Source organism: Acanthaster planci, linkage group LG13, assembly GCF_054643075.1.
Source record: "Acanthaster planci isolate LZ-2023a linkage group LG13, COTS_SCS, whole genome shotgun sequence".
In the NCBI taxonomy this organism is placed as follows: domain Eukaryota; kingdom Metazoa; phylum Echinodermata; class Asteroidea; order Valvatida; family Acanthasteridae; genus Acanthaster; species Acanthaster planci.
In genome coordinates, this window is record NC_141789.1 from 218382 (window position 1) to 243447 (window position 25066).

General features: G+C 39.8%; 4 protein-coding genes across 4 annotated transcripts; 1 reads left to right on the forward strand and 3 right to left on the reverse strand.

The window, feature by feature from the left end:
* Positions 1–230: 230 nt before the first annotated feature.
* ung (uracil DNA glycosylase) lies at positions 231–4490 on the forward strand. The gene is made up of 8 exons (XM_022236121.2): positions 231–464; positions 787–1038; positions 1405–1500; positions 1632–1686; positions 2052–2094; positions 2414–2502; positions 3102–3280; positions 3701–4490. Exons 1-8 carry the CDS (start codon positions 276–278, stop codon positions 3848–3850), a joined length of 1053 nt encoding a protein of 350 aa, XP_022091813.1. The 5' UTR covers positions 231–275; the 3' UTR covers positions 3851–4490.
* A 69-nt stretch (positions 4491–4559) lies between these two features.
* Positions 4560–14893, reverse strand: immt (inner membrane mitochondrial protein). The gene is made up of 13 exons (XM_087144641.1): positions 14767–14893; positions 13136–13236; positions 12219–12437; positions 11842–11950; positions 11292–11445; positions 10558–10694; positions 10287–10390; positions 9417–9555; positions 8951–9074; positions 8331–8554; positions 7946–8174; positions 6130–6213; positions 4560–5839 (listed from the first exon to the last, which is right to left on the reverse strand). The coding sequence occupies exons 1-13, from the start codon at positions 14803–14805 to the stop codon at positions 5316–5318; spliced, it is 2187 nt and encodes a 728-aa protein (XP_087000767.1). The 5' UTR covers positions 14806–14893; the 3' UTR covers positions 4560–5315.
* Positions 14894–15156: 263 nt separating this feature from the next.
* On the reverse strand, positions 15157–18694 carry LOC110979976 (alpha-1D adrenergic receptor-like). The gene has a single exon (XM_022236198.2). The coding sequence runs from the start codon at positions 18539–18541 to the stop codon at positions 17390–17392; it is 1152 nt and encodes a 383-aa protein (XP_022091890.1). The 5' UTR covers positions 18542–18694; the 3' UTR covers positions 15157–17389.
* Positions 18695–19000: 306 nt separating this feature from the next.
* Positions 19001–24749, reverse strand: LOC110979975 (alpha-1D adrenergic receptor-like). The gene has a single exon (XM_022236197.2). It carries the CDS (start codon positions 23688–23690, stop codon positions 22518–22520), a length of 1173 nt encoding a protein of 390 aa, XP_022091889.2. The 5' UTR covers positions 23691–24749; the 3' UTR covers positions 19001–22517.
* Positions 24750–25066: the final 317 nt, after the last annotated feature.

The window sequence follows — 25066 nt, forward strand, 5'->3', positions numbered from 1 at the left end:
CGGACGTACCATATGCAATCACCTCTGATAGTTACAACGTATTTTATCACATAAGGTTTTTGGTCACAACCACATGTAATACTATCATCAAAAATTTCAATATGTATTCATCTTGTGTTCAAGTTATCAATAATTCAATTATGTATAAATGTGATCTGAAAAAAAGGAATTGGAATTGTAAAAATGGGATGTTCCATTATCTGTGGGTAATAATATTGGCGCCCACTCGGTGGCGCGAAATTTGCACATGTACTCACTAAACTACAGCTTATGCAATGATAAGGAGCCTATATCGATTGAGATCCAGCTTGTTCGGGCACTGTTTCACCTTTGTAAAATTAAATTACCACAGAATGATTGGACAACAAAAGATTTACTCCTTCTTCCGAGTTGCCTCCGTCAGCAGTGGGGCAAAACGGCAGTTAGCATCGGACAACTCATCTGAAGAAAACAAATATGAGCAAGTGAGTTCATAACCGATAACGTCAACCATGGAGGAGGTGTGTTCCTTCCTCCATGCGTAAACAAACCATCGTCAAGATCAACATGTTCAATTTGCCTATGCCTAGTTTTCATGGTTTTACGTGAAGCCTCGTACGAAGTAGGCCCCTACAATTCACATGACTAGCATGACTAAGCCTATACCCCAACTGTTACACACACTCACTCACCTTTACTCATCCATTTTAAACAGTCTTGTACAATTTAACATGACTTTAAATGCTCTGGAGAATTATTTGAAAATAAACCTGTACCTGTGTATCAAATGTAATGTACTGCATACAGGTATCAACGCCATCCAAGAAGCTCAAATCTCTTGATAACGTGGACAGATCGACAATTGGAGACTCAGGTGTGATCCTCAGCCCAGAACAGAAAGAGAGAATGGCTCAACAACGAGCCAAGGCATTGGAGAGACTTCACAGCAAACAAGGGAACCAGCTGTCTGCAGGCCAGGTCACTGGAACACCAGCAGGAATTGGAGAATCTTGGGCCAAGGCACTATCTGCTGAGTTCAAAAAGCCATACTTCACAAAAGTACGGAAAGATTTAGTAGTGTTTTTATTCCTTCCTCTGTGTTTACTAGTTTCCTTTTTTTTACAATTTGTTACGCTCATAAAAGCCATAGTATAAGCCTTTTCGCTAATACCACACCGGTGATTTTGCACAAGGTGCTTCCCATAGTGTCTTTCTAACATTGTGCAAAATCACTAGTGTGGTATTAGCAATAATTAAATGTTATACAAAAATGAGAAAACTGACACTATATTGCTTTTTGCAATTTTACAAAGAAATCATGCCAAATTCTTGACCATTAATGTTATACAAGTTTATTTATCTTTGGGTTCAGTTGTCTGAATTAAGAGTTGACAGTTCCTTTTTCCAAATAAATTTTTTTGTCAGCTTCAAAACTTTGTTGAGAAGGAACGACTGACTAAGACCATCTACCCACCAGCAAATCAAGTCTATTCATGGACCCAGCTCTGCTCCATCCATGATGTATGTAGTCTGATCTTTCTCAAAACCATTCACTTTACTCGTAAATTTTTCTTTTTTCCATATTGACTTCAAAAGCCACATCTCTCAATTTTAAACAGGTTCCTGTTTGTCATTATTTTTTTCAACAACAGGTGAAAGTTGTAATCTTAGGACAGGATCCCTACCATGGGCCAGGTCAAGCACATGGTATGTAACTAAAAAATCAAGCAAGGTTGACAAAGTAAAAAAATCTAAAAATGTAAACAAATAATAGCTACTACATAACACCTATGCATGTTACTGTAAAGCAAGAAAGAAGATTAACAATAAATTAATAGACTAACAGTGACAGCATCACACTCACCCTGAAGAAGTACATGTACATGGTACTTGAAAATATCCGAGTACTTCTGTTTTGTGTACTAACCAGGCCATTGCTATCCACGACTACGCTTACCTTATTTTAATTTTGAAGTTGAAGATCTTATTAGAAAGGTTTAAGGCACTGATGAAGTTTTGGGAATACCTACAGTGCACAAACAACAAGTGTTTTGTGTTTTTTTCTGTGTCAGGTTTGTGTTTCAGTGTGAAGAAAGGAGTGGATCCACCGCCCAGGTAACTTTTTACTCACTAAAAATTCTGTCTGAGCTCAAAAGAAACAATTTGCAAGGTTTCTTAGACTAAAAGGTTCTAATACCATCACTTGATATATCTAGTCTGGTACTCATTGGGTTAGATATCCATGTACATGCTTACCTATGATTGTATGTATTCAACATTGAACAGCCAGATTGGTTTGTGACCATGCAGGGAAAACTGCTCCCCCAGGTATGAGTTTCTTAAACATTTCAAACAACAAAAATGATCTGAGGTTAGAAAAAAATACCAACAACAATTTTACTGATGCTATTGTGTTTTGTCTTCCGATTTCTAGCTTGGTGAACATGTTTAAGGAATTAGCTGCAGACATTGAGGGTTTCCAGATCCCTCATCATGGAGATCTCACTGGGTGGGCAAAGCAAGGTAACATTTCGGCACATTTGTAATCTGATATCATAGACAGAGCCGCAGGATACTACACATAGTAGCAAAGGTGAAACATTCCAATCATTTCCAGCATAAATACCTTGGATGAGGTCAAAGTCAAGTTGCTTTTAGCTTCAAAATGAAATCTATCGAATTGCAGTTCAGTATGTGGGGAACTGTCTGTCGTCGTGATGAAAACCAAAGGATTCTTTACAATACCTTTTGCCACAAGCTCGAAAGTGCCCCACATCCTTTGAAGGATTCTAGCAGGATTTAAGATACTGATGTATACACATTTATAAATGTAACAAAAATGTAATGAAAAGAGAATCCGAATCAGACTGGCATTTTGTCTTCTCCTGTAGAAGTTGTGTAACAGGCTCACAACTCCTCAGCTTCACTTTAAACGTGAAAAGTAAACGTTTAAAGGCTTAAGTCAGGTCCTGGTAGGCTGTTCATAAAGCAGGACCGTAACCTTTAATCAAGATTCGAGATCTAAACCAAGGAACATTTCGAGATGCACTGTGATTAGTAAGGTTAATGATTCCCATGTTGAAAACGTGATCAAGGAACGTTCTATTGACCTTCATTTACAGGTGTATTGCTTCTCAATGCGGTCTTGACTGTTCAAGCTCATCAGGCCAATTCCCACAAGGATAAAGGCTGGGAGATGTTCACCGATGCTGTCATCAGTTGGCTCAACAAACACTGTGATGACATTGTCTTCCTACTCTGGGGTTCCCATGCACAAAAGAAAGGCACCATCATAAACACTGTATGTTACATTTCTTGTTGTATGATACAACTCAAAACATGCATTGAAATTCCTGATTTGGGGAGTTCTGGGTTTTTATAATTTAGTCAGACATTGTATAGAAAGTCTTGGTGGTAAAAAAAAAAAAGCATGCTTGTAATAATATTGGTGTTGAAATAAATCAATAGCTATGGAAAGGTTATCTGGTAACGTAGTTTGAAGGTCTGTGTCCAAAAAACAAGGATTGCTTCTGTGAAATGTCTAAGTTGGGTACTCATTCCTAGTTGGGTATACATTACGAGCGCATTTCTCAAGGCATTACGAACATGTCAGTGTCATCCGTCACAGCCTTGGTCTTCACTCTGTTATTATATAGCACCATCTTCAAAACTGCTAGAGACTATGTGTCATTGACCGGTATATATTTTTCTCTTTCACCAGAAACGACACCACGTACTGAAGAGTGTGCATCCATCTCCACTCTCGGCCTATCGCGGTTTCTTTGGCTGCAAGCATTTCTCCAAGACCAACGAGATGTTGAAGAAAGTTGGCAAGACTCCAATAGATTGGGGCAACCTCAACATGGAATAGCAACATTCTCTCTGCAGAACTAATAGCCTGGGTTGCCATTCATGATTCACAAAATCATCAATGTGAAATTGCCAAATTAATGCAAAGGAAAAGCTTTGTTTGCATACTAGTTATAATTGACTACTTCATTAATTAAAGGGATGCAGCTTCTTACACCAAGTTCATAAGCACAACAAAAATTTCATTAAATACTTGCTGTAAAACTTTTCATTTTACAGTTCAGTGAAATGGTAGCTCCTCAAAAATCAGGTTTAATGGGCACTTGCTTTAATTTCTTTACTAATGCTATGCTTTTCATTACATTGCAAGAAATCATCCTTACTTTTGCTCACCTATACATCTAATTGCATCTCTCCACTGTTTTTACTTGTAAGTGCATTTTGTTGTTTATCAAAGTTACAGATGGCTTTTAAATATGTAACTTTTTCCTGAAACATGAATACTCCCCAGCTTTTTTAAAAGTTGGTTATATTTTTATAATGTTGACATCTTTTGACTTTCTTCCAATCCATCCGTCTTTAACAAATCTCATGGATATCATTTCGCACCTGTTGTTCATTTGATACAGCTTTGTAACACAAGTGTAAATGTATAATCCATATTTTATGAGCAGTTTAAATAAAGTTCCATGAAAATCACATTGCCATCTGGTTGTGGGTTTTTACCATTATTTGGTGATTTTTGTACACAAAAATAAAAACCACAATCATTTGTCTCCAACAATTAGGCATTTATTTCATTACCTCCAACAGAAAAAAAAAGATTTTACAAATGCACTGCAGTGTTTAGAGTGTAAAGACAGCGATTTTTCTGTTTGCACTATTAGAAATGAAACTAAAAACAGCAAAGTCAATGTCACCCCATATTGACAATACACGTACAATCTGAAACCTGTGGACGTCAAACGTACGCTGATTACATGCATTTTGTTTCATTCAGTAGAATTTTAATAGGAATTTCATGTTTATTCTGTCGGTCATGTGAACCATGCACAGACAGAAAACTGATGGAATTTGATTTTTTTAAATCCACACTTCACGATAAGGTGAACATAGTACAGAAAATACAACATGTAATGCACAAGATTCAGCCAATTATGATATTTTCAGATAGTATGATTTCGAGTAAATCAATAAATTTTTGGATGCAAGCTTTGCTTGTTCTTACAGGTCGCTGGGAAGAGCAAATGTATGATGTCATTTTTATTGATCACTTGTAGAATTCACATGAACAAAACATGGGTCAACACTTTGTGCACAGTGCTTGGTGTGCATCTGAAGCTGTGATGTATTTCCTTCAAATAATGAAAGGTGTTTACCCTTCCCAGCGCCGTGTCGGCAAGGGGAAAGAACGAAAGTGAATGCACGCATTTGGGAATGATTTTGGAAACCTGAAACCTTAAAACGTGTTTGGCTACATCCACTAATAAAATTATTTTACTTTGCATTCGCTATCAATACTTCACTCAAAATTTTAGCCCACCAAGCCCTGATGCAGATGCATGTGCTGACAACACACTGGCTGCTTGGCTGGTTTCCAATAGCAACCTGGCCTCTCTCAGCCAATCAGCAACAACCTTACGGGGCATCCCTCGGAGCTGGTTGATGTAACGGACAGCCTGCTCCAAATCACCTTGCTCAATGTGATAGCTGGCCAAGTCTAGTAGGCGGAACGTGTCCAAGGAGTCAGGGTCAATCTCCTGGTTTGGGGGCGGGGTCGCTGGGATCCTCTGAGGGAAGATGAGCAGTGACTGGACAAAAGAGATGACATACTTGAAGAGACTACTGCCAGATTCCTCGACCATGACAACACGACGACAGACCCTGTTAACATTATCCCAGCGTTGTCGTAGGGCTTCTTGACTCTGCACTCCTTGTATCAATGCTTTTTCAGGGATAGATTTGATGATGGCATCCACAAAGGCATTGTCTTCTGCAGCATCAGTCACAGCAACAATTTCATTGGCTAGTGGTGCCGACATGGTGTCTCCTACAGACAAGTCACAGTTAGTGTTTTGTCAAAATGGTCTCATTTTCTTTATCAGTCCAATACAAGGATATTACCCTCAATAGAAATATGCCAATAAATACAAATACGCCTCAGACAAATGCAATTACGGACAGCTAATGCAAACTAAAGAATCTCATTTGAAATGTTGCACCATGTAAACCTTTTTTTGAGTGGAATACTTTCAAACGTGTATATCATCCTGGAAATTCTATTTACAGCAACGTGATTTACATCAGGCAGAAATCTGATTTTCTTGCAAGCCAACCTACCTGAGGCAATAGTCCGTTTGAGGTTTTCACAAGCCAGCCAAAGCTCTTGCGCCTTCTGAACCTGCTTCTCCATACCAGCGCGTCCTGAAAACATAGAAATATGGATCAGCCAAAAAAACAAAGACTACTACAAAAAACTTTGGAGAAAATGGAACCATTTCATCAGTTCCACCACAAAGTGACATATACAGCATATAGCCATGAAGTGACATACCAACCATGAACTCTACACTGATGACTACATGATGGTTCATAATGTGGCGTCTATCCCTGGTGTGTCAATTCATGATGCGACTGACAATTTATCTACATGTATTAACTACACTAGTAATGACATCATTTGGACTTATTTTTATGAGAGTAGCATCATGATTGTGGCAACAAATTTGTTCATTTTTGGTGACAAGCAGCATCTTGAGGTGCAGAACGGTCGATCAGGATACACAATCAGGATACACAAGAAGATTTCAAATTATTGCTGCAATCAGTGTCACTTTTAATACAGTAAACTCTGGCAGAAATCGGCACCGTCGGGACCAAAATTTGACGACTTATGCAAAGGCCGACTTCTACTGTAAGCTGTCACTTTGTCGACTTACATGAAATGATGACCCATGCATAAACATACGTAAATGCATGATATGTGGTTAGGTTGCAAAGCTCAAAATATCTAGTCCGAGCATGGAGGAAAGAAAAGACACAATGACAACATTCAACATGGTTTGCAATGCTCCGAAGTTTTGAGATGCGATTGAATTTTGTGAAGGGCAACGGTTCATCAGTGCAAATAGAGTGCATGCCTGCATTTACATGTACATGTACATGGACTGGTAAACACTGAATTCATCCGGCGAAAGCCCAACAAAAAATTGCACTCCATTAGACTGCTGAAAATACATCCACTAAAACCTTCAAAATACATGAAAGCAGAAAATACTTAGGGAAATAGAGGGGGATCTAGTTCTGTGAAGTACTTCATTCACTGAAGTATTCCGGAAGTTCTTCGATGATTGCTTCATGTTTTTTGAGTGTCAAAGTTTGGAATGTACTTTGCGTTGTCATGGGCGTCACTGGCTCCCGGCCATTCCACGGTGTTCTTACTATTTTTCCACCATAGGAACCTGTGTGCCATAGAGGTTTTATCAAGTCTCGTGCGCTTCCACCACACTATGCTCCCAATGCAACTTGTCTCATGCTTGGACCGTGGGAAAGCAGAAATTATCAATTTTGACTCCACATACCCTTATTAGACACACAAAGTTTTAGCAGGAAAAATCCATACAATTTTACAATACAATGCATTTACATGTGATAAAATGTTCACATGCTGGCAGAGAAAGGTCTGGAATCTGTCCATGACAACAGTGCATGCAACCCGTGCTGAGATGTGTCCTGACTGTAATACTACATAAACGTACACCGATGCAGTGATCACGGACGTTGCCATGTGACTCATCACTTACATGAACACTTCTTGCCAACCACAGTGTGGAAGTCGATGCCAATGCTGTATTTTTTTAAATGCCGACTTCCACTAAAGATTTTGTTGTGCTTTTTGTGGAAATGAGACAGAGAGTAACACGCTGACTTAGTGGAAATGACAACTCATAAAAGCTGACTTAGAATTAAAAATTCTTATGGAAATGCATTAGAGAAGATCGGAACTTTTGTAAGACTGCCGACTTGAGCGATTTTGTGACCGATGTCAACTTAGCTGGAGTTTACTGAACTTCAAGGATAAGTTTGAGCTAATAGTTTATGGAGTTTTTCATGTCTCCAAGCACTGCCTAATACCATTACAGTGCATTGCTTTTACCTTCCACAGCAGACTGTACACCCTTCAATGTAGCCAGGGCACCTGCCAGTTTCTGATGATATCGATCCTGTTCCTGGATGCGTACATTTTGCTCATGTTGTTGCAGCTGTTGGTCAAACTCCTGAGCTTGTTGCTGCAGCACATCGGCAAGATGGTCGCTGTGGGCTGCTGCTTGACGACGCAACTGTACACGCATCTCTTTCTCACTTTCTTGCATGACCTCCTCAATCTGTTGGCCGGAAGAAATAATCAACGAACAACGCAAAAGAAATTAAAAGGAATGGACCACCTACAGGACCTTCATCGCTATGAATGGTTTGATTTCTCTCTCCCTCACATTACAACCTGACCCCAATCCATTACCCAATCATGCCTAAAGTCTAACCTTCTTGTCTAAATCCACAGCAAAAATTCCTTCTTTCCTCTCCAGTTCCCTATTGATGGCATCTACCATCTCTTGCTCAAGTTCTCCTTTCTGTTTTTGCAGTGCCTGCTGTAGTCGTCGCTGCTCCATAGCTTGCTGTTCAGCTAGTTGGTGTTGCAGCTGCTCTATGCGACGATGGCCATGAGCAATCAAAGAATTTAACTCATCTTCAGTCAGCTTTTTGCCTTTATGAGGGGAAAGAACAATATGGTGATCAGGAACATGGTAACTTGGGTTTAAGATTTTGACATATGCACCAGTGGCGTAGCCACGGGGTGGCCTGGGAGGGGGGATGTGCCCCCACAAATCCCCGGTGCCCCCCCCCCACACACACACTGAAAAAAAATGGATGAATGGATATTGAACAAGGCTAACAAAAACTTGCCCCCCAAAAACCACACCACTGAAAGCTGGTGCCCTCCCATTAGATGTTGGTACCCCTTTGTGCCCCCCAGTAAAATCCTAGCTCCGCCTCTGATAAGCAACCACAGGATTCTACTGAATGAGACCTTACAAAGGAAGAATATTCTGGGCACAAGACTATCAGATATTGTCCACATATTGTCTTTTTTTTTCAATACCTTTTTCTCCCAGCTTGACTTCTGGCATAAGACTCTTCAGCTCCTTACTAAATTGTTCCCTTCCTTCTTGGATTAAGTCATGGTACTCCTTCAAGATGTTTGATTCTGCCTGAGCTTTCACCACCTTACAGGAATTCAAAAAATTTTTTTTAATAAACTAAGAATTTCAGAATTCTTCCTCTTGGATTTCAAAGTGTATTTGACATAAATTTTCTGTTACCTGATGTAACTACTCTGTAAAGAAATGACGTCATCTGCTCTGAAAAAGTATGAATATTTTCATTTTCAAGTGCTTATTTACTTCAGAATCTTGTTATAAAGAATGTTGGACTTTGATGGCCAGTGAATTTGGGCATTCTCTCTTTCACTGACTTATGGACCAAAGAAACTGAGCAAGCTTATTACCCAATGCCTTCCTTTCTATTTATGTACATATTTGAAGTAAGTCACCAGTCTACATGTTTACCTCAGCTACTGCTGTGTCTAGGTCATAGGTAATTTTGTTCAGGTACTTGGTGGCATCAGTAATAGCTTGACTGGACCCCAGCCTTGGTTTCTTCTCTTGGCTTTCAGCAATCACAACCTTCAGTTTTTCCAGCTCCATCCTGGGAAAAAAGGAAATTTAGTTAGATCATTTTCACCAACTTCAAATGAATGCAAATAGTCCACCACCCAAAAATTAGTATTAATAGCAGTGTACACAAAATCTAAATGGGTATACAAGTCCTGAGAAAAAAGAAGAAACATTCAAAGAGGTCTAACCGTCACAAAGCTCAGGTACAAATATCCAGCAGCCAAAATGATACACACATCAATGCATCATATAAACATTTTGGTACAGACGTTTGAGACAGCGATTTACAGTGCCATCGACTTCTGTTTGCAATGGATTCAAAAGGTCAAAAACCAACCTAGCAGTCTGTGAATAGTCATCCAGAACTTTCAATGCCTATATTTTGGCTTCTGCAGCCTCCACTACCTTAGTCAACAACCAACCTGGCAGCCTGTGAATAGTCATCCACTACTTTCAATGCCTACATTTTGGCTTCTGCAGCCTCCACTACCTTAGTCGACAACCAACCTGGCAGCCTGTGAATAGTCATCCACTACTTTCAATGCCTATATTTTGGCTTCTGCAGCCTCCACTACCTTAGTCGACAACCAACCTGGCAGCCTGTGAATAGTCATCCACTACTTTCAATGCCTATATTTTGGCTTCTGCAGCCTCCACTACCTTAGTCGACAACCAACTTGGCAGCCTGTGAATAGTCATCCGCTACTTTCAATGCCTATATTTTGGCTTCTGCAGCCTCCACCACCTTAGTCAACAACCAACCTGGCAGCCTGTGAATAGTCATCCGCTACTTTCAATGCCTGTATTTTGGCTTCTGCAGCCTCCACTACCTTCGTCCACTGTGCCCGCTTTTCATTTGTGTCACTCTGTAGAAATGTAAATATGAATAAAAGTAATGTGATAAATGATTAAAGAAGACTTTTCAAAAGAATCAACAGTTTATCCCAGAGTTTGTGGATACATACAAGAGTATCACAAATACAAACTGATAAACTATCAACTCTAAAATTATAAATAATAATGTAGTGCCTACCTGGAGCTCATCCATGGCTTCTTTGAGTCTGTCTCTGTGCTCTTCAGTTAATACAACCCCCTTCTTCTGAGCATCAATAGCATCCTGGGTGAGTTGAGTGCTGCTTGCTGTTATGGTGTCAATGATGGCTTCAAAGGCTAACCAAATTATAATGCCAAAAAATGATTGAGAAACGTGTCAGGGCCTTTATTCTGGCATGTTAGAAAAGTGTCAGGGCCTTTATTCTGGCATGTTCAAAAATCCTATACAGCACAGCTAAGAAATCCATCTAAGAAGTTTCCACAAGAATTTTTAATGCATTTCAAGTCTGTATTGGCATACAAGGAAGAAAACTAAACCAAGAAAAACAAGAAAAGGCCGTCTAAAAGTCAGAAATTGGAGCATCCATTGGAAGAGCCCACAGCATAACAAGCAGCCGCAAGAGAAGCTGTTGTACATGTACACGTACACACATGTATATGTAACAACTGACATTCGACATACATGTAGCACATAGCACCCTCTTTTTTCTGCAAATAGCGCCCTCTTTTGTCAGGACTTTTTTCTTTTATGGTAATTGAAACATGCTGATATTTAGGCATTTGAAAACTAAAAAAACAGAATAATTCTGATTAAATTGGAACAGTTGGCAAATATGGTAGCACCCAGGGAAATGATAAAGCATAGATCAATCACAAAGAATCAGATTTCTTGATAGTTGCCACTTACAGCAGGGATTACATCTACTTTCTTACCAGCAAGATCAGCAGCATCATCTATCTCCTGTTCAATCATCTTCTCCTTTAGCTCCTTGGCTCTCTGCTCTTCTTCACGTTCCCTCCTCAACCTCTCAATGCGTGATTCCTCTTCATCTTTCTTCTGTGCTACTACTTCTTTTTTCTGCTTTGTCTTTGACCCAAAATGTAAGAATTTGGACATAATAGGTATGTGGAGACCCAGCATGGCAAGGTCATACGCTTGCTAAGGACAGCAAAATAAAAGCCTGTGCCTCTTCCTTACAGAAAGTGATTCATAATGGACGTACAAGATGTACACAGATACAGTTCTGCACTGATTATAGGGCTACTGCTCTGTTTGATGAAATTCTTGCACCACTCCCTATGAATCCAACTCAGTGAAATGTTCCTGATTCCCGAGAATCAGACCACAAGAATGGGGTTTACTTCGTAATCGGTTCAGTAAATTAACACTTCTTTCACTTCACCTCCCCAAAAGCCAGAAATACTGCCTGATAGGTATTAATTTATGAGGGATGCACTGCAACCAAAGATGCTAAACACAAACCTTTGTCATGTCAGCTGCCTCTACTGGTTTATCCTGGCCTAGATCAACTGACTTCTCACTCATAATGTCCTTCACAACTTCCTTTGTGTCTTGGAACAGTAACGGTGGCCTGCATTTGAAAATATCAAGACTTAAAATACAAACTCACTAGTTAACAAATAGATGTGCCTTTCACTGCAATGTTCTCTGAAAATGTTCTAGCCAAGGGATTATCAACATTGATCAGGAAATACATATTAAATTAACTAAACATTATTAACATTTAATTACAGAACGTGCACAAGCAGGATTAGCATCAACATGAGGTAACCCCTCATGGGGACAATGACTGATAGATTAACGCTTGCATTTCATTCTTTACATATCAGGTCACTTACATCTGGGATGGAGCTTTCTCCTTCAATGCTGGTAGTTCCTCCCCATTGATATTATTATCATTGAAGAGATATGGAGAGATTCCCAGTAAAATTGGCCAGTTACTCTCCACCTGCCTGCGAAATTCAGGGTTTGCTCTTCCATAGGCAACTGCACCAACCATCGTACCACCAGTCACTAGAATAGAACCTGCCAGAAACTTCAAGAATCGACTACCAGATCTGTTGACAAATGGAAGACATTTAAAATTGTTTCTGAACTTCAATAATTATTTTTTCTTTGAGGAAGGAGAAGGTTTCAGTAGAATCAATCATGTTACCATTTCCTGGCGAAAAAAACTGTCACAATGCTTTCAAGAATGGTCTTTAAGATCAGCTGCATCAATATTGTTTCTATCATTATAAGAATTTCAATCCTCAACTCTGTGGTTCTAAAACTCAATACCGACCCCTCATTAAATATGGAAAAATCAGGTATGCTATTACATCAAGTCATAACTTAAATAATTCAATGAAATGAAAAAACAACTTTGCCATATCTGTTTCCTTGAGGAGGTCACTAACAACAAAATCCAGAAAGCCCCTTAATGTAAGGGCACAATTAAGACAGAAAAAAGCAATTTACATATTAAAATGATAATTCAAAGTCATAAACTTGGCCCCCTTTAATGGTAAAGCCACTAGTCATCATTAGGTTTTTACTATGACACCCCCATAAAAGATTAAAAAGGAACCTGTTCTCAAAGCAGAATATTGTTGTCCATAACAAGTGCAAAGGAACAATACATTTCATCAACTACGGACAGAAGATTCTGCACAAAATTAGAGAAATAAGGCTCACTGGTTGCGCACATGTTGCATTCATGTGCATGTTGGCATATGAACAAAGTAAAATCTTTCCAGATAACATGTCAATTTACTTTCTTGGTGAAGGTGGTTGTGGGGGTGGAGCTTCTGTCTTTGTACATAGCTGGCATCTGGATGGCACCTTCAAGCTCCGCCCAGCAAAGCTACAGGCACACTGTGAAAAACAGAAATGCTTACATTACCCTGGATTACTGCATCTGGCAGTGTGAATAATTTGTTTGCCCTTCAAAATGCGCGTTCACCAAGCAAATTACAGTCATTTTCCCAAATTCCTAGTATGATTTTTTTATTAAACAGGTCAAGGCCTGATCATTAAAACACACACATGTAAATGTACATATGGTGAACATGCATAGGCCTATGTTCAAGTGCAAACAAATTATTTCCAGCTTGATTACATTAAACAGGCCTAGGTCTACCATTAAAACACACGTGTAATGTGTGTAATACACAGGCCTAACAAAAGTTGCAACATTTTTCATTCTGTTTTTTGATAAAACTAATCTCGAGGCCCCTTGACAGTAACATGCCTAATCAAGGCCCTTGCTCTGCACCAGCATGACAGGATAGCCCAAGTACTGTAGTGGCAATTATCATGACTATGCAGTAACTGAACAAGGAGAAGTTGCTGATTACTTGGGCGAAAATTACCGATTGATGGCTTACTGGAAATACAGAATGCAAAATTTCTGACAGTCGTGCCATTCCTGATTCCAGCATACATCCAGAATTTAAGGTTTATACAAACCTTACAGACAGCCATGTACAAACGTCCATAAACACATTGTGGCTGTGTTGAGTGTGCCAACTTACTCTTCCATCAAAGCTATTTGTGTAACCAGATTTCATACATGGAGTCTTCATGTTCTTAGTGAAGTCAGATGAGCAGGTTTATTCACCTTATATCCTCATTAAAATGGTGAAATTCTTGAGCATTTTGCCCATTCACAGTACAGAAAACCAGCAGCATGCACTCTAAACTATCAACTGTGTAATAGCTTGACCAATCACAGCTTTTAGTTTTCCTATAATCACCCACAAATGAAAGCTGCACTGTGACTGGTCCAATTTGCTTTCATTCCAATGACCAATCACAGCTCAGCTTTCATTTGGATGAGGTCAGGAAAACAAAAGGAAAAGTTAGGATCTGTGTTACGATTAGTCAAGCTATCACGCAGCTGACAGTTATTGAGAGTACTGTACATGCTGCTGATTTTCTGTAGTGGGGATGGGCAAAATGCTCAACTATTTCACCATTTTAATGAGGATAATAAAGTGAATAAACCTACCCATCTGACATCTCACTTCACCAAAATGACCAAGAACATGATGATTAATGAAGAAGGCATGTATGAAATTTGGTTACACACAAATATCCCTGATGGAAGCGTAAGTTGGCACAATCAAAACAGCCAAAATGTGTCAATAGGAGTGGCTATATCTGCGACTTCAAGTGCAAGGTTTGTATAAACCTATTTAGTCTCTGGTCCTCACACTAGTTCTGGAAGTATTCCAGCACGTCCGGAAACTAGACACATGCTTAAGCACTTGTAGTGCGTTGCATGACAAGCTGCAGGCATGCAGAGCTCAAACCTTAGGCCGACAGGAATATTGTAAGCGTTATTTTGTTAAGCGCAGGGAAAAGTATACATGTTATTGATTTGTGACGGCAAAGCAATATTACCTTGATTTTACTTGAGGTTTGAGTTGTGGATCGCCACATTTCGCCGGTGGTACATAACTCTAGTCAGTCCCAACCTCAGTAACCTCTGAACTCGATACATGGGCGCCGGGCATGTGCACGCGCGCACGCACGCGCACACGCATGAAAGATACATGGTGGCCACGAAATGCCCTTACACAACTCACAATGAGAAACGTAATTTCGGAAAACTGGAAATTATTGGAGCCGACAGATATCAGTTGGCCAATTATTCAACCTGCGGTATGTGAGCTTTTTGCATTTAACCTTCCTTTTTTTCTAATTTTACTGGTACGTTCATTTTAAGACAGACCCGAGATTCAAGACCACATGTCCATGCGAGTTTCACTTCGCTGCTTTTTCATCAAGAGGCATGACGTTGCCTCTCTGTCGATGGTGGGGGTATACTAATGGATAGCATTCATAATAGTCAAATAATTTTTATTTCCTCAATTTGTCACTTCATTCCCCCATTTCATTTTACCTCGCATCATCCAATTTCCACTCATTTCGTCCCATTTTATTTCTTCGGTTCGTATAATTATACACCAAAAAATCAAAAGAATGTATACAAATGCAGTTCTGATTATATGAGGTTAGATGATTATATTACAACAATGCAGGTGTACAGGTAAAAGTCCGAACCCCCCCCCCGAATATAATAAAACACCTGTTAAAACCACCAATCAACAAATTAAGACATGTATTATAACACCTCGTATACAAATGCAGTTCTGATTATAAGAGGTTAAATGATTATATTACAACAATGCAGGTGTACAGGTAAAAGTCCGAACACCCCCCCCCCCCCGAATATAATAAAACACCTTTTAAAACCACCAATCAACAAATTAAGACATGTATTATAACACCACGTATACAAATGCAGTTCTGATTATATGAGGTTAGATGATTATATTACAATAATGCAGGTGTACAGGTAAAAGTCCGAACACCCCCCCCCGAATATAATAAAACACCTTTTAAAACCACCAATCAACAAATTAAGACATGTATTATAACACCACGTATACAAATGCAGTTCTGATTATAAGAGGTTAAATGATTATATTACAACAATGCAGGTGTACAGGTAAAAGTCCGAACACCCCCCCCCGAATATAATAAAACACCTTTTAAAACCACCAATCAACAAATTAAGACATGTATTATAACACCACGTATACAAATGCAGTTCTGATTATAAGAGGTTAAATGATTATATTACAATAATGCAGGTGTACAGGTAAAAGTCCGAACACCCCCCCCCCGAATATAATAAAACACCTTTTAAAACCACCAATCAACAAATTAAGACATGTATTATAACACCACGTATACAAATGCAGTTCTGATTATAAGAGGTTAAATGATTATATTACAACAATGCAGGTGTACAGGTAAAAGTCCGAACACCCCCCCCCCCCGAATATAATAAAACACCTTTTAAAACCACCAATCAACAAATTAAGACATGTATTATAACACCACGTATACAAATGCAGTTCTGATTATAAGAGGTTAAATGATTATATTACAACAATGCAGGTGTACAGGTAAAAGTCCGAACACCCCCCCCCCCCCAAAATTATAAAACACCTTTTAAAACCACCAATCAACAAATTAAGACATGTATTATAACACCACGTATACAAATGCAGTTCTGATTATAAGAGGTTAAATGATTATATTACAACAATGCAGGTGTACAGGTAAAAGTCCGAACACCCCGCCCCCGAATATAATAAAACACCTTTTAAAACCACCAATCAACAAATTAAGACATGTATTATAACACCACGTATACAAATGCAGTTCTGATTATAAGAGGTTAAATGATTATATTACAACAATGCAGGTGTACAGGTAAAAGTCCGAACAACCCCCCCCCCCGAAATAAAGTACCTTTTAAAAACCACCAATCAACACATTAACACACAAAAATTAATGTTCTCCGGTATATCTACTTTGTGCGGACACACCCTTAATCGTTTTGTCGGCTCTACAACTGTTTTCCAGCTGGGGGTAATTTTACCCTTGCGTGGACCTGGCTTAATCCACACAAGGTTCGCGCAACCTGTGTTATGTGGAGCTCTTTTTATTGTTCACAGGTCCACACTGGGTATGCGAAGTTGACATCAAACTACACAGGAAGTGAGTAATGCTAATGAAAGATAATAAAACGCCAACATTAATACATCAAAGGAACAAAATACATATAGATATGCGCACATTGAGCATATATCGAGAATAACATTACACAGACTATATATACGATTGCTCAAGAAATTGAAAAATTATGAGGCTTAGTTGAATTTCTATATCTTTGTGTTACTCCTGCATAATATCAAAATGGAAGCAACGATTTTATATCATGCACTTCTGGCTTTTTCCTTGTTTTTAGAAATCCTATCTTTGAGTTACACTGTGTCTCTAAATCGATTCAAACTCACAATTTGGCAATCAGACACTCTTATGACTGGTTAAAGGCATTTCTCTAAGTTTTGCTCATAAAATATAAGTAAGTAATATGGTAAGTTAAAATGGAAGTTCCACGCAGAGAAGCTTTTTTGTAAGTTCGTGGTGTTAACCATCATGCGCAAGTTTACATTTTGTCCTCCCTATGACGCACAGATTGAATCGCTCGCAGCGTCTTAGATGGCTCTGGTATTTTATCCAACTTGCATCGTAACATCGGTCGCAGTACCTTCTTGAACTGAGGGTGTTTGGCTGCGTAGATGATCGGGTTGACGACGCTGTTGAAGATTAAGATGGTGGCTCCGAATAGGGCAAACTTCTCACTGGTTGGAATGAAAAGTGAGATGAAGTATGGCGAGATACAAAGAGTGAATGCACAGAAGACGAAGAACAGATTCTTGGTGATCTGAAGCTGCTGACGACTGATTTTCCGTTTACTTTGTTTGCATTTTTCCTGCTCCTCGATGACATCTGTACTAGAAGTATTTGACAAAGATGTTACGCTAGTCCCGCTGGCCTCAGTGATGTCGGTGCTCGAAGTTGTTGCTTTGGTCTTCTTGGAGAGCCGTTTTCTGAAATGTCGTCTGACATGGACATAGATGACCACATAGCTGACGACGACAGTGGTCATGGGGATAGGATAGAATCCGATGGTCTGGGCAAGGTTGTAACTGTTAGCACGGGGATGCAGATCATCGTCTGTACACGTGTCGTGCAAGAGATCATGACCCAAAGCACCCACACCGATTGTGAGCGGAAAGACAATGACGAAGATGGGAATAAGCCAGGATATGGCCACGATAAAGACCATCTTGCGGGGAGAGAAAATCATGTTGTAGGTAGCCAAGGGGCGGGTTATCCGTACCAGACGGTTCAGTGATATTAAAGCCAAGTTGTACAGGCTAGCACCAAGACCGGTGTGCCACATGAACGCCGCCACTTGACAAGGGAACTCAGAGGCCAAGGGCCAAGGGCCATTAACCAGCATTGCCACGCTACTCCAAGGTAGGGACAAACAGGTCCACAGATCAGCCACGCTGAGATTGACCACCAGAACGTTGGTAGTGGATCGGACATGCTTGCTCAGAACAGCAGCAAGAATAACCATACTGTTGCCTATTATGCCCAGCACAGCTACGATGATCCATACGCAAGCTATAAAAACCAGAACACTGTACGAATGAAGTTCAACTGGTGATTCACTCGTAGTGACATCCGTGGTGGTATTTTCATCATCAAAATTGTCATCAGCGGTCCAATTATAGCCATCGAGTGCCATAATTATTGTGAAATTTTGCACAAAAGGAGCGTTATTAAAAGCCAATCCGGGGATCGCCGCACCCCTTCCGTCGACAAGACTGTCTATGTGTAGATTTATCAGCAAATAATATCACTAGCTTTCTACACCAAGCGCTCGCATCTGGACTGGAGAAGGAAAGAAGTCGCAGTAACATTTATTGAACAGGCAACGTGCCCCCAGGATAATAGGCAGGAGTACATTCTCTCTTTTTTTCTAGCAAAGTTTCTAGTGCAGGCTACATATTATCCTTGTTTAACAGCGCACGAAAGCATGAAGCAACAGGTCAATGGAACAAAAAAGGGGAATTCCCACACGTTTCCTCTCAGCGGAACAATGACATGCGTACAAAACTGATATTATTGAATCAAGAAGCAAATATTGTGAGTTTGCGGGTTATGCTTTTGCGCTTGTACCATTGCAATTAATTAAATCAACTTAAGGAGCCATTCATTCAAAATCTTCAGTATTTCTTTTTAAATTTCAATTTTTTTCGACAATGTAGGTTGGTTTCAGACAGTGGCTTCCAACCAATTTTGTTATTTTTGTTTGTAAAACACAGAAGAAAATAAACTCTTTCGAGTAAAAAAGTCAGAAGAATGGAACCATGTCAAACAACAAAAGGAAAAATTGTGTCATTTATGAATAGCTACATTTATTTCAAAGCTATCAGCTTACGAACATGACCTGCCCACTGCACTATTCGTTTCTGACTTCAAAAATACCCTTTTTGTAAGCGTGGCTTTTTGTAAGCAGTTCGGATAAGGAACTCTGAGGGAGTTTCCCTTAAAAAGATGACTGTTAACATGTTACTGACCAAGATTTCCATCTTTGTCCAGAATACAAAGGTTTTTACGTCGACTTTCCTGCAGTCTTCTGAAAAAAACCTCGTAATTTTTTAACTTATGCATGTTATTTAACAGCACATACCCAGTTTTTGGTGCAAAAAGATACCCGTTATGAAATCCTACTTTCCTACCGGAAGTTTCACAAGATTTAATTTGGTAATTTTAAAGCAAGAGGCTCAATTTCAAATTTCGTGTAACCCTATAAATGAAAATTCACCAGTGGTGTACTGCGATTTGAAGTGCCATGCATACCCCACGAGTTCGCATTTTGTCCTTTCTATGACTCAGAGGTTGAATCGCTTGCAGCGTCTTCGATGGCTCTGGTATTTTATCCCACTTGTAGCCTGGCAGCATCGACCGGAGTACCTTCTTGAACTGAGGGTGTTTGGCAGCGTGGATGATCGGGTTAATAACACTGGTAGCGCCGAACAGGGCAAAATTCTCACTGGTTGGGGTGAAAAGTTACTAAGTATGGCGATATACAAAGAGTGAATACATAGAAGACGAAGATTCTTAGTGATCTGAAGCTACTGACGACTGTTTTGCCGTATTCTTTCATACACGTGTTCCTCGATATTCTCTACCGAAACATTTGAAAGAAATGTCAGGCTAGCTCCGTAGGGCATGGTGTTTCCATGTGATATTTTCCCGTTCTTTAAAGACATGTTTCTGAAATGCTGCTAGACATAGACATAATACATGACCACATAGTTGATGACGACTAGTGGTCGTAATTGAGAAGATAGAATCCGATATAGTTTGAGCAAGATTGTCATTATTGGCACAGGGATGCAATTTATCGTCTGTTCAGGAGTAGTGCAAACGATCATGACCCAAAGCATCCTCACTGATTGTGAGGAGAAATACAATGACGAAAGATGGGAATAAGCCAGGATATGGCCACGATAAAGACCATCTTGCGGGGACCGTGGAAGCTCATGTTATGGGTAGCCAAGGGGCGGGTTACCGCACCAGATGGTTCAGTGCTATTAAGGCCGGTTGTACAGGCAAGCACCAAGACCGGTGTGCCACGTGAACGCCACCACCTGACAAGAGAACTCGGTAGCCAGAGGCCAAGGGCCGTTGCGGATGGCCAGCATTGCCACGCTATACTCCAAGGTATGGACAAAAGGGCCACAGATCAGCCACGCTCAGATTGGCCACCAGAACGTTGGGAGTGGATCGGACATGGTTGCTTGGGATTGCAGGAAGAATGACCATAACGTTGACTGTACCGCCCAGCATAGACAGTGATCCAAATGCAGGCCACAAAACACCGTACGAGTGAAGTTAGCCGGTATTTCCCTTGTGGTGATGTCCATGGTTGTATTTTCATCATCAAAAGTACAAACAATCGTCTAATTTGAATAACCTTGAGATACGATTTTAGAAATTGGCATCGACAAAGGTTTTGTTATAGGTCAATATTTCAATGTTCGTCGGCAATTTGTATGTGCTGTCTACAGACCGCTTGCAGGAAGTTCATTGCCAATATAAATAGAAGCACGGAAGTCACTGCTTGACTCAGAATGATGTGCCTTTTACCTGATCTTGGCACCCATGCACTGCACTCTGGGTCAGTTCGGACAAAACGGGGAACTGAGTCCCGTAACAGACAACCATCACATTTGCAATTTGGATAACGGACAGGGATCCATATTAATTTGATCTCCCCCTCCCCGGAGCTTTTGGTAGATATAATTAATATCCTTTAGTACTGGCGCGTTTGACAAGGAAACTAACGATCAATGTTAACCATTCTTCCATCTCTCAAAGCGGAGTTCCCGTATGAATTTCGATCCGTTAGAACAATAGACTAGGTCAGAATGCTATCATTTTTTGAAAGCAGGAAGCAGCTGGTGCCGTTGGCAGGTGGTATGGCTTGCTCTCAAAACTAGAACCAAACAGTTAATCATCTAAAACCGATTTTCTCCTTTCGAGTCCTTTACTAAACAATCCTCTATATTATCTGCATTGTATGTAATAATTATTTGCTGCACTGTGACATATGCAGTTAAGGCTTAAAATTAATAGTCTCATTTTAAAGAGCTATGTCAACAAAGAGGAAACCGAAATTTCAATCGAAATGAGTTTTGTTACTAACTTAATGAGGATTAAGTCTTGTTATAATGACAGAGGAAAAATAAAATCTAGAATCGACACGATTTCAAACAGTTAGCATTCATAATGAGAAACATTTGAAATTATTTTATTGTAAAAGAAGAGAAATAGAAAAAAGAATACAAGAACCCGAATGATTTGGAATTGGTGTACATACATGTAATTATTTGAATGGATGAATCCTTATGTTGTTGGCCAAAATGAAAGGGGGATATGTAAAGCCTTAAATTTTTCTGTTTACAATCGGTATACATTTCCGTCAGTGTTTAAGACCAGTCTGTGCGCAAATGGGTATCACCTCAGTGTCACTTAGTTTCAAAGACTTAAATAGATTTTTGCCCCTGCTGTAACGTGTTTTTTCCATACGAAATTTAAACGTCAGGCATGAGAAAGGAATGAAAATAATAATACGAATCCTGCCTGTAGCAGATGATGACAAGTAATGAAACTCCACGCTACTCAGTAAAGGAATGAAATTGCTCTCTTCATACTTATGAAACTAAAACTAAATATTGCAATAGCTGTTAAAACGCAGTTTCTCCCACACTAGGTAAAATGTGTATTATCGAAAAAACACAAAGACAAGTTACTTCGGCTACCGAATGTATGACAAACACTCAGCCCCAAAAAAATCCTAAAGATCTTGTTAACAAAACTAAACTATGGAAAATCCATGGAGCATTTCAGAGCTACCTTAAGCAATGCAAATTTTATGACTCTCAAACACCACTAGGATGGAGTTACCGCTGTTTCGGTTATAATATATGCTTTGATAGAAAATTGTGCTAGAAGTAAAGAACTACATTAATATTTTAATATTCAATCAAATCATTGTATATATACAGAAGTAAGATACAATAAACTACTGGTTTACAACTAGAAATCTAATAATGTGTCTGAAGTAATTTATGAACAGTTCATAGCCCTGCACAAGTACACGGCGCTTATTGTCATTCCGATTTTAAGTGCCATCACAAAATCCCATCAATTCACACTTTGTCCTCCCTATGACGCACAGATTGAATCGCTCGCAGCGTCTTAGATGGCTCTGGTATTTTATTCAACTTGCATCGTAACATCGGTCGCAGTACCTTCTTGAACTGAGGGTGTTTGGCTGCGTAGATGATCGGGTTGACGACGCTGTTGAAGATTAAGATGGTGGCTCCGAATAGGGCAAACTTCTCACTGGTTGGAATGAAAAGTGAGATGAAGTATGGCGAGATACAAAGAGTGAATGCACAGAAGACGAAGAACAGATTCTTGGTGATCTGAAGCTGCTGGCGACTGATTTGGCGAAAGTGGCGTGTTTTTTCATTCCCTTCTTCGTGTTCCTCGATAACGTCTGCAGAAGATGTAATGCTTGTCCCGCTGGGCTCAGTGGTGTCAACGCCGAAGGTCACTCTGTCATGGTTCTTCTCAGTAGAGAGTCGCTTTCCGAAATGCTGTCTGACATGGACATAGATGACCGCATAGCTGATGACGACAGTTGTCATCGGGATAGGGTAGAATCCGATGGTCTGAGCAAGGTTGTAATCACCAGCACGGGGATGCAATTCATCGTCTGTACACGTGTCGTGCAAGAGATCATGATCCAAAGCACCCACACCGATTGTGAGCGGAAACACAATGACGAAGATGGGAATAAGCCAGGATATGGCCACGATAAAGACTATCTTGCGGGGAGAGAAGATCATGTTATAGGTAGCCAAGGGACGGGTTATCCGCACCAGACGGTTCACTGCTATTAAGGCCAAACTGTACAGGCTAGCACCAAGACCGGTGTGCCACATGAACGCCGCCACTTGACAAGGGAACTCAGAGGCCAAGGGCCAAGGGCCATTAACCAGCATTGCCACGCTACTCCAAGGTAGGGACAAACAGGTCCACAGATCAGCCACGCTGAGATTGACCACCAGAACGTTGGTAGTGGATCGGACATGCTTGCTTAGAACAGCAGCAAGAATAACCATACTGTTGCCTATTATGCCCAGCACAGCTACGATGATCCATACGCAAGCTACAAAAACCAGCACACCGTATGGGTGAAGTTCTTCCAACGTTTCGCTAGTGGTAACATCTATAGTGATATTTCCATCCTCAAAATTCAGTGTTTCGCTTGCAGGGACCGTGGTAAAATTTTCTTCATCAAAATTATAAGCCATGGTTGAATTTCAGTCACCTTCAGATACAACTGTAAAAAAATCAGCGCGAGCGAGTTCCTTTTTTACTAGAGGCTGTTATTATGATTTCAATGTCTCGACGTCTTCAGCAGTTTGACACATTATGCGCAATCGACTAAGTCAGCTGCGCATGTTTGACTCGAAATGTGTGTGGTGTTGTGCATAATTCTGTAGTCCGTCAGCATAGACTGAGCAAGGAAATACGTATAACAATAAAATCCAACTATGCACATTTGCTCTTGGCATATAATGGACATGGGTAAACTTGTCGACCCCTGGTAGTAGTGGATCAATGCTTGTGACAAGGAAGCTAACCGAAGTGCGCCCACATGAATTCCTTATCACAATACAATAATACATGTGTGATACCCCAGGACGACATGCTATTTTGAAAGCAGGAAGTAGCTGGTGCTGAGTGGCAGGTATCAAGTGGACTTACTATACTAAAACCAAGCTTATCGAAATATCACTTAACATGCCCTCAAAACCTGAACCATGGGCCTATGTATATGCAGCCTAAGAAAACTGATATCCTCCTCTTATCAACTTTTAGTCACTACGCAATCCTCTATATTATATGCATTGTATGTAATTTTTCCCGCACTATGACGTATGCAATGAAGACTTCTAGCCGCATAAAGAGTTATGACAAAAAAAGGAATCCAAATGAATTTTGTTACTAAACTGACGAGTCTTCTATCTTGTACTAATTGCACAGGAAAAATAGATTAAAAACTACAAAATTTCAAACAATGAACATTAAAAAAAACAGTTCATCGAAGAAGGATTAAAAGAGAAAACAAGGTAAAATACAACTTATAATTAATACGATCTTGGAAGTTGGGTAATGGGTATAGAGTCCTTACAGTATCGGAGTGTCGCATACGAAAAAGGAAATGGGAAAACATGAAGCCTTATGTGTTTGCATTTACGTTCCATATCATACATTTCCATCAGATTTACAATGAACGCTTGCCAGTTCCCTAAAAGGTATCACTTCTACCGAGGACATAACGGCTAGGAATTAATGTGCTGAACTTCCCACTGTCTGAGGCAGTTTTCAGACGGAGTGAAATAGATTTTCTGGGTGCAATGACGTGGTTGTTCTATTGGAATTTAGCATATTCAGCCAGACATCAAAACTAAATTTTAAAAAAAATGAAAAAAGTCCTAACCAGTCCTTGCCTCAACAAGTGATGATTTTTAAAAACCTTCAAATAGAAACGAAAACAAAATTACTTGAGTGCTTAATTACGGAGGTATCTGGAAGATTGTTGGGAGAAAGCGATCCCTTTTGATGCTTCTGTTAAAAAAAATAAATAAATCTTGCCATGGTTTTTAAAATGTACTTTCTCCCA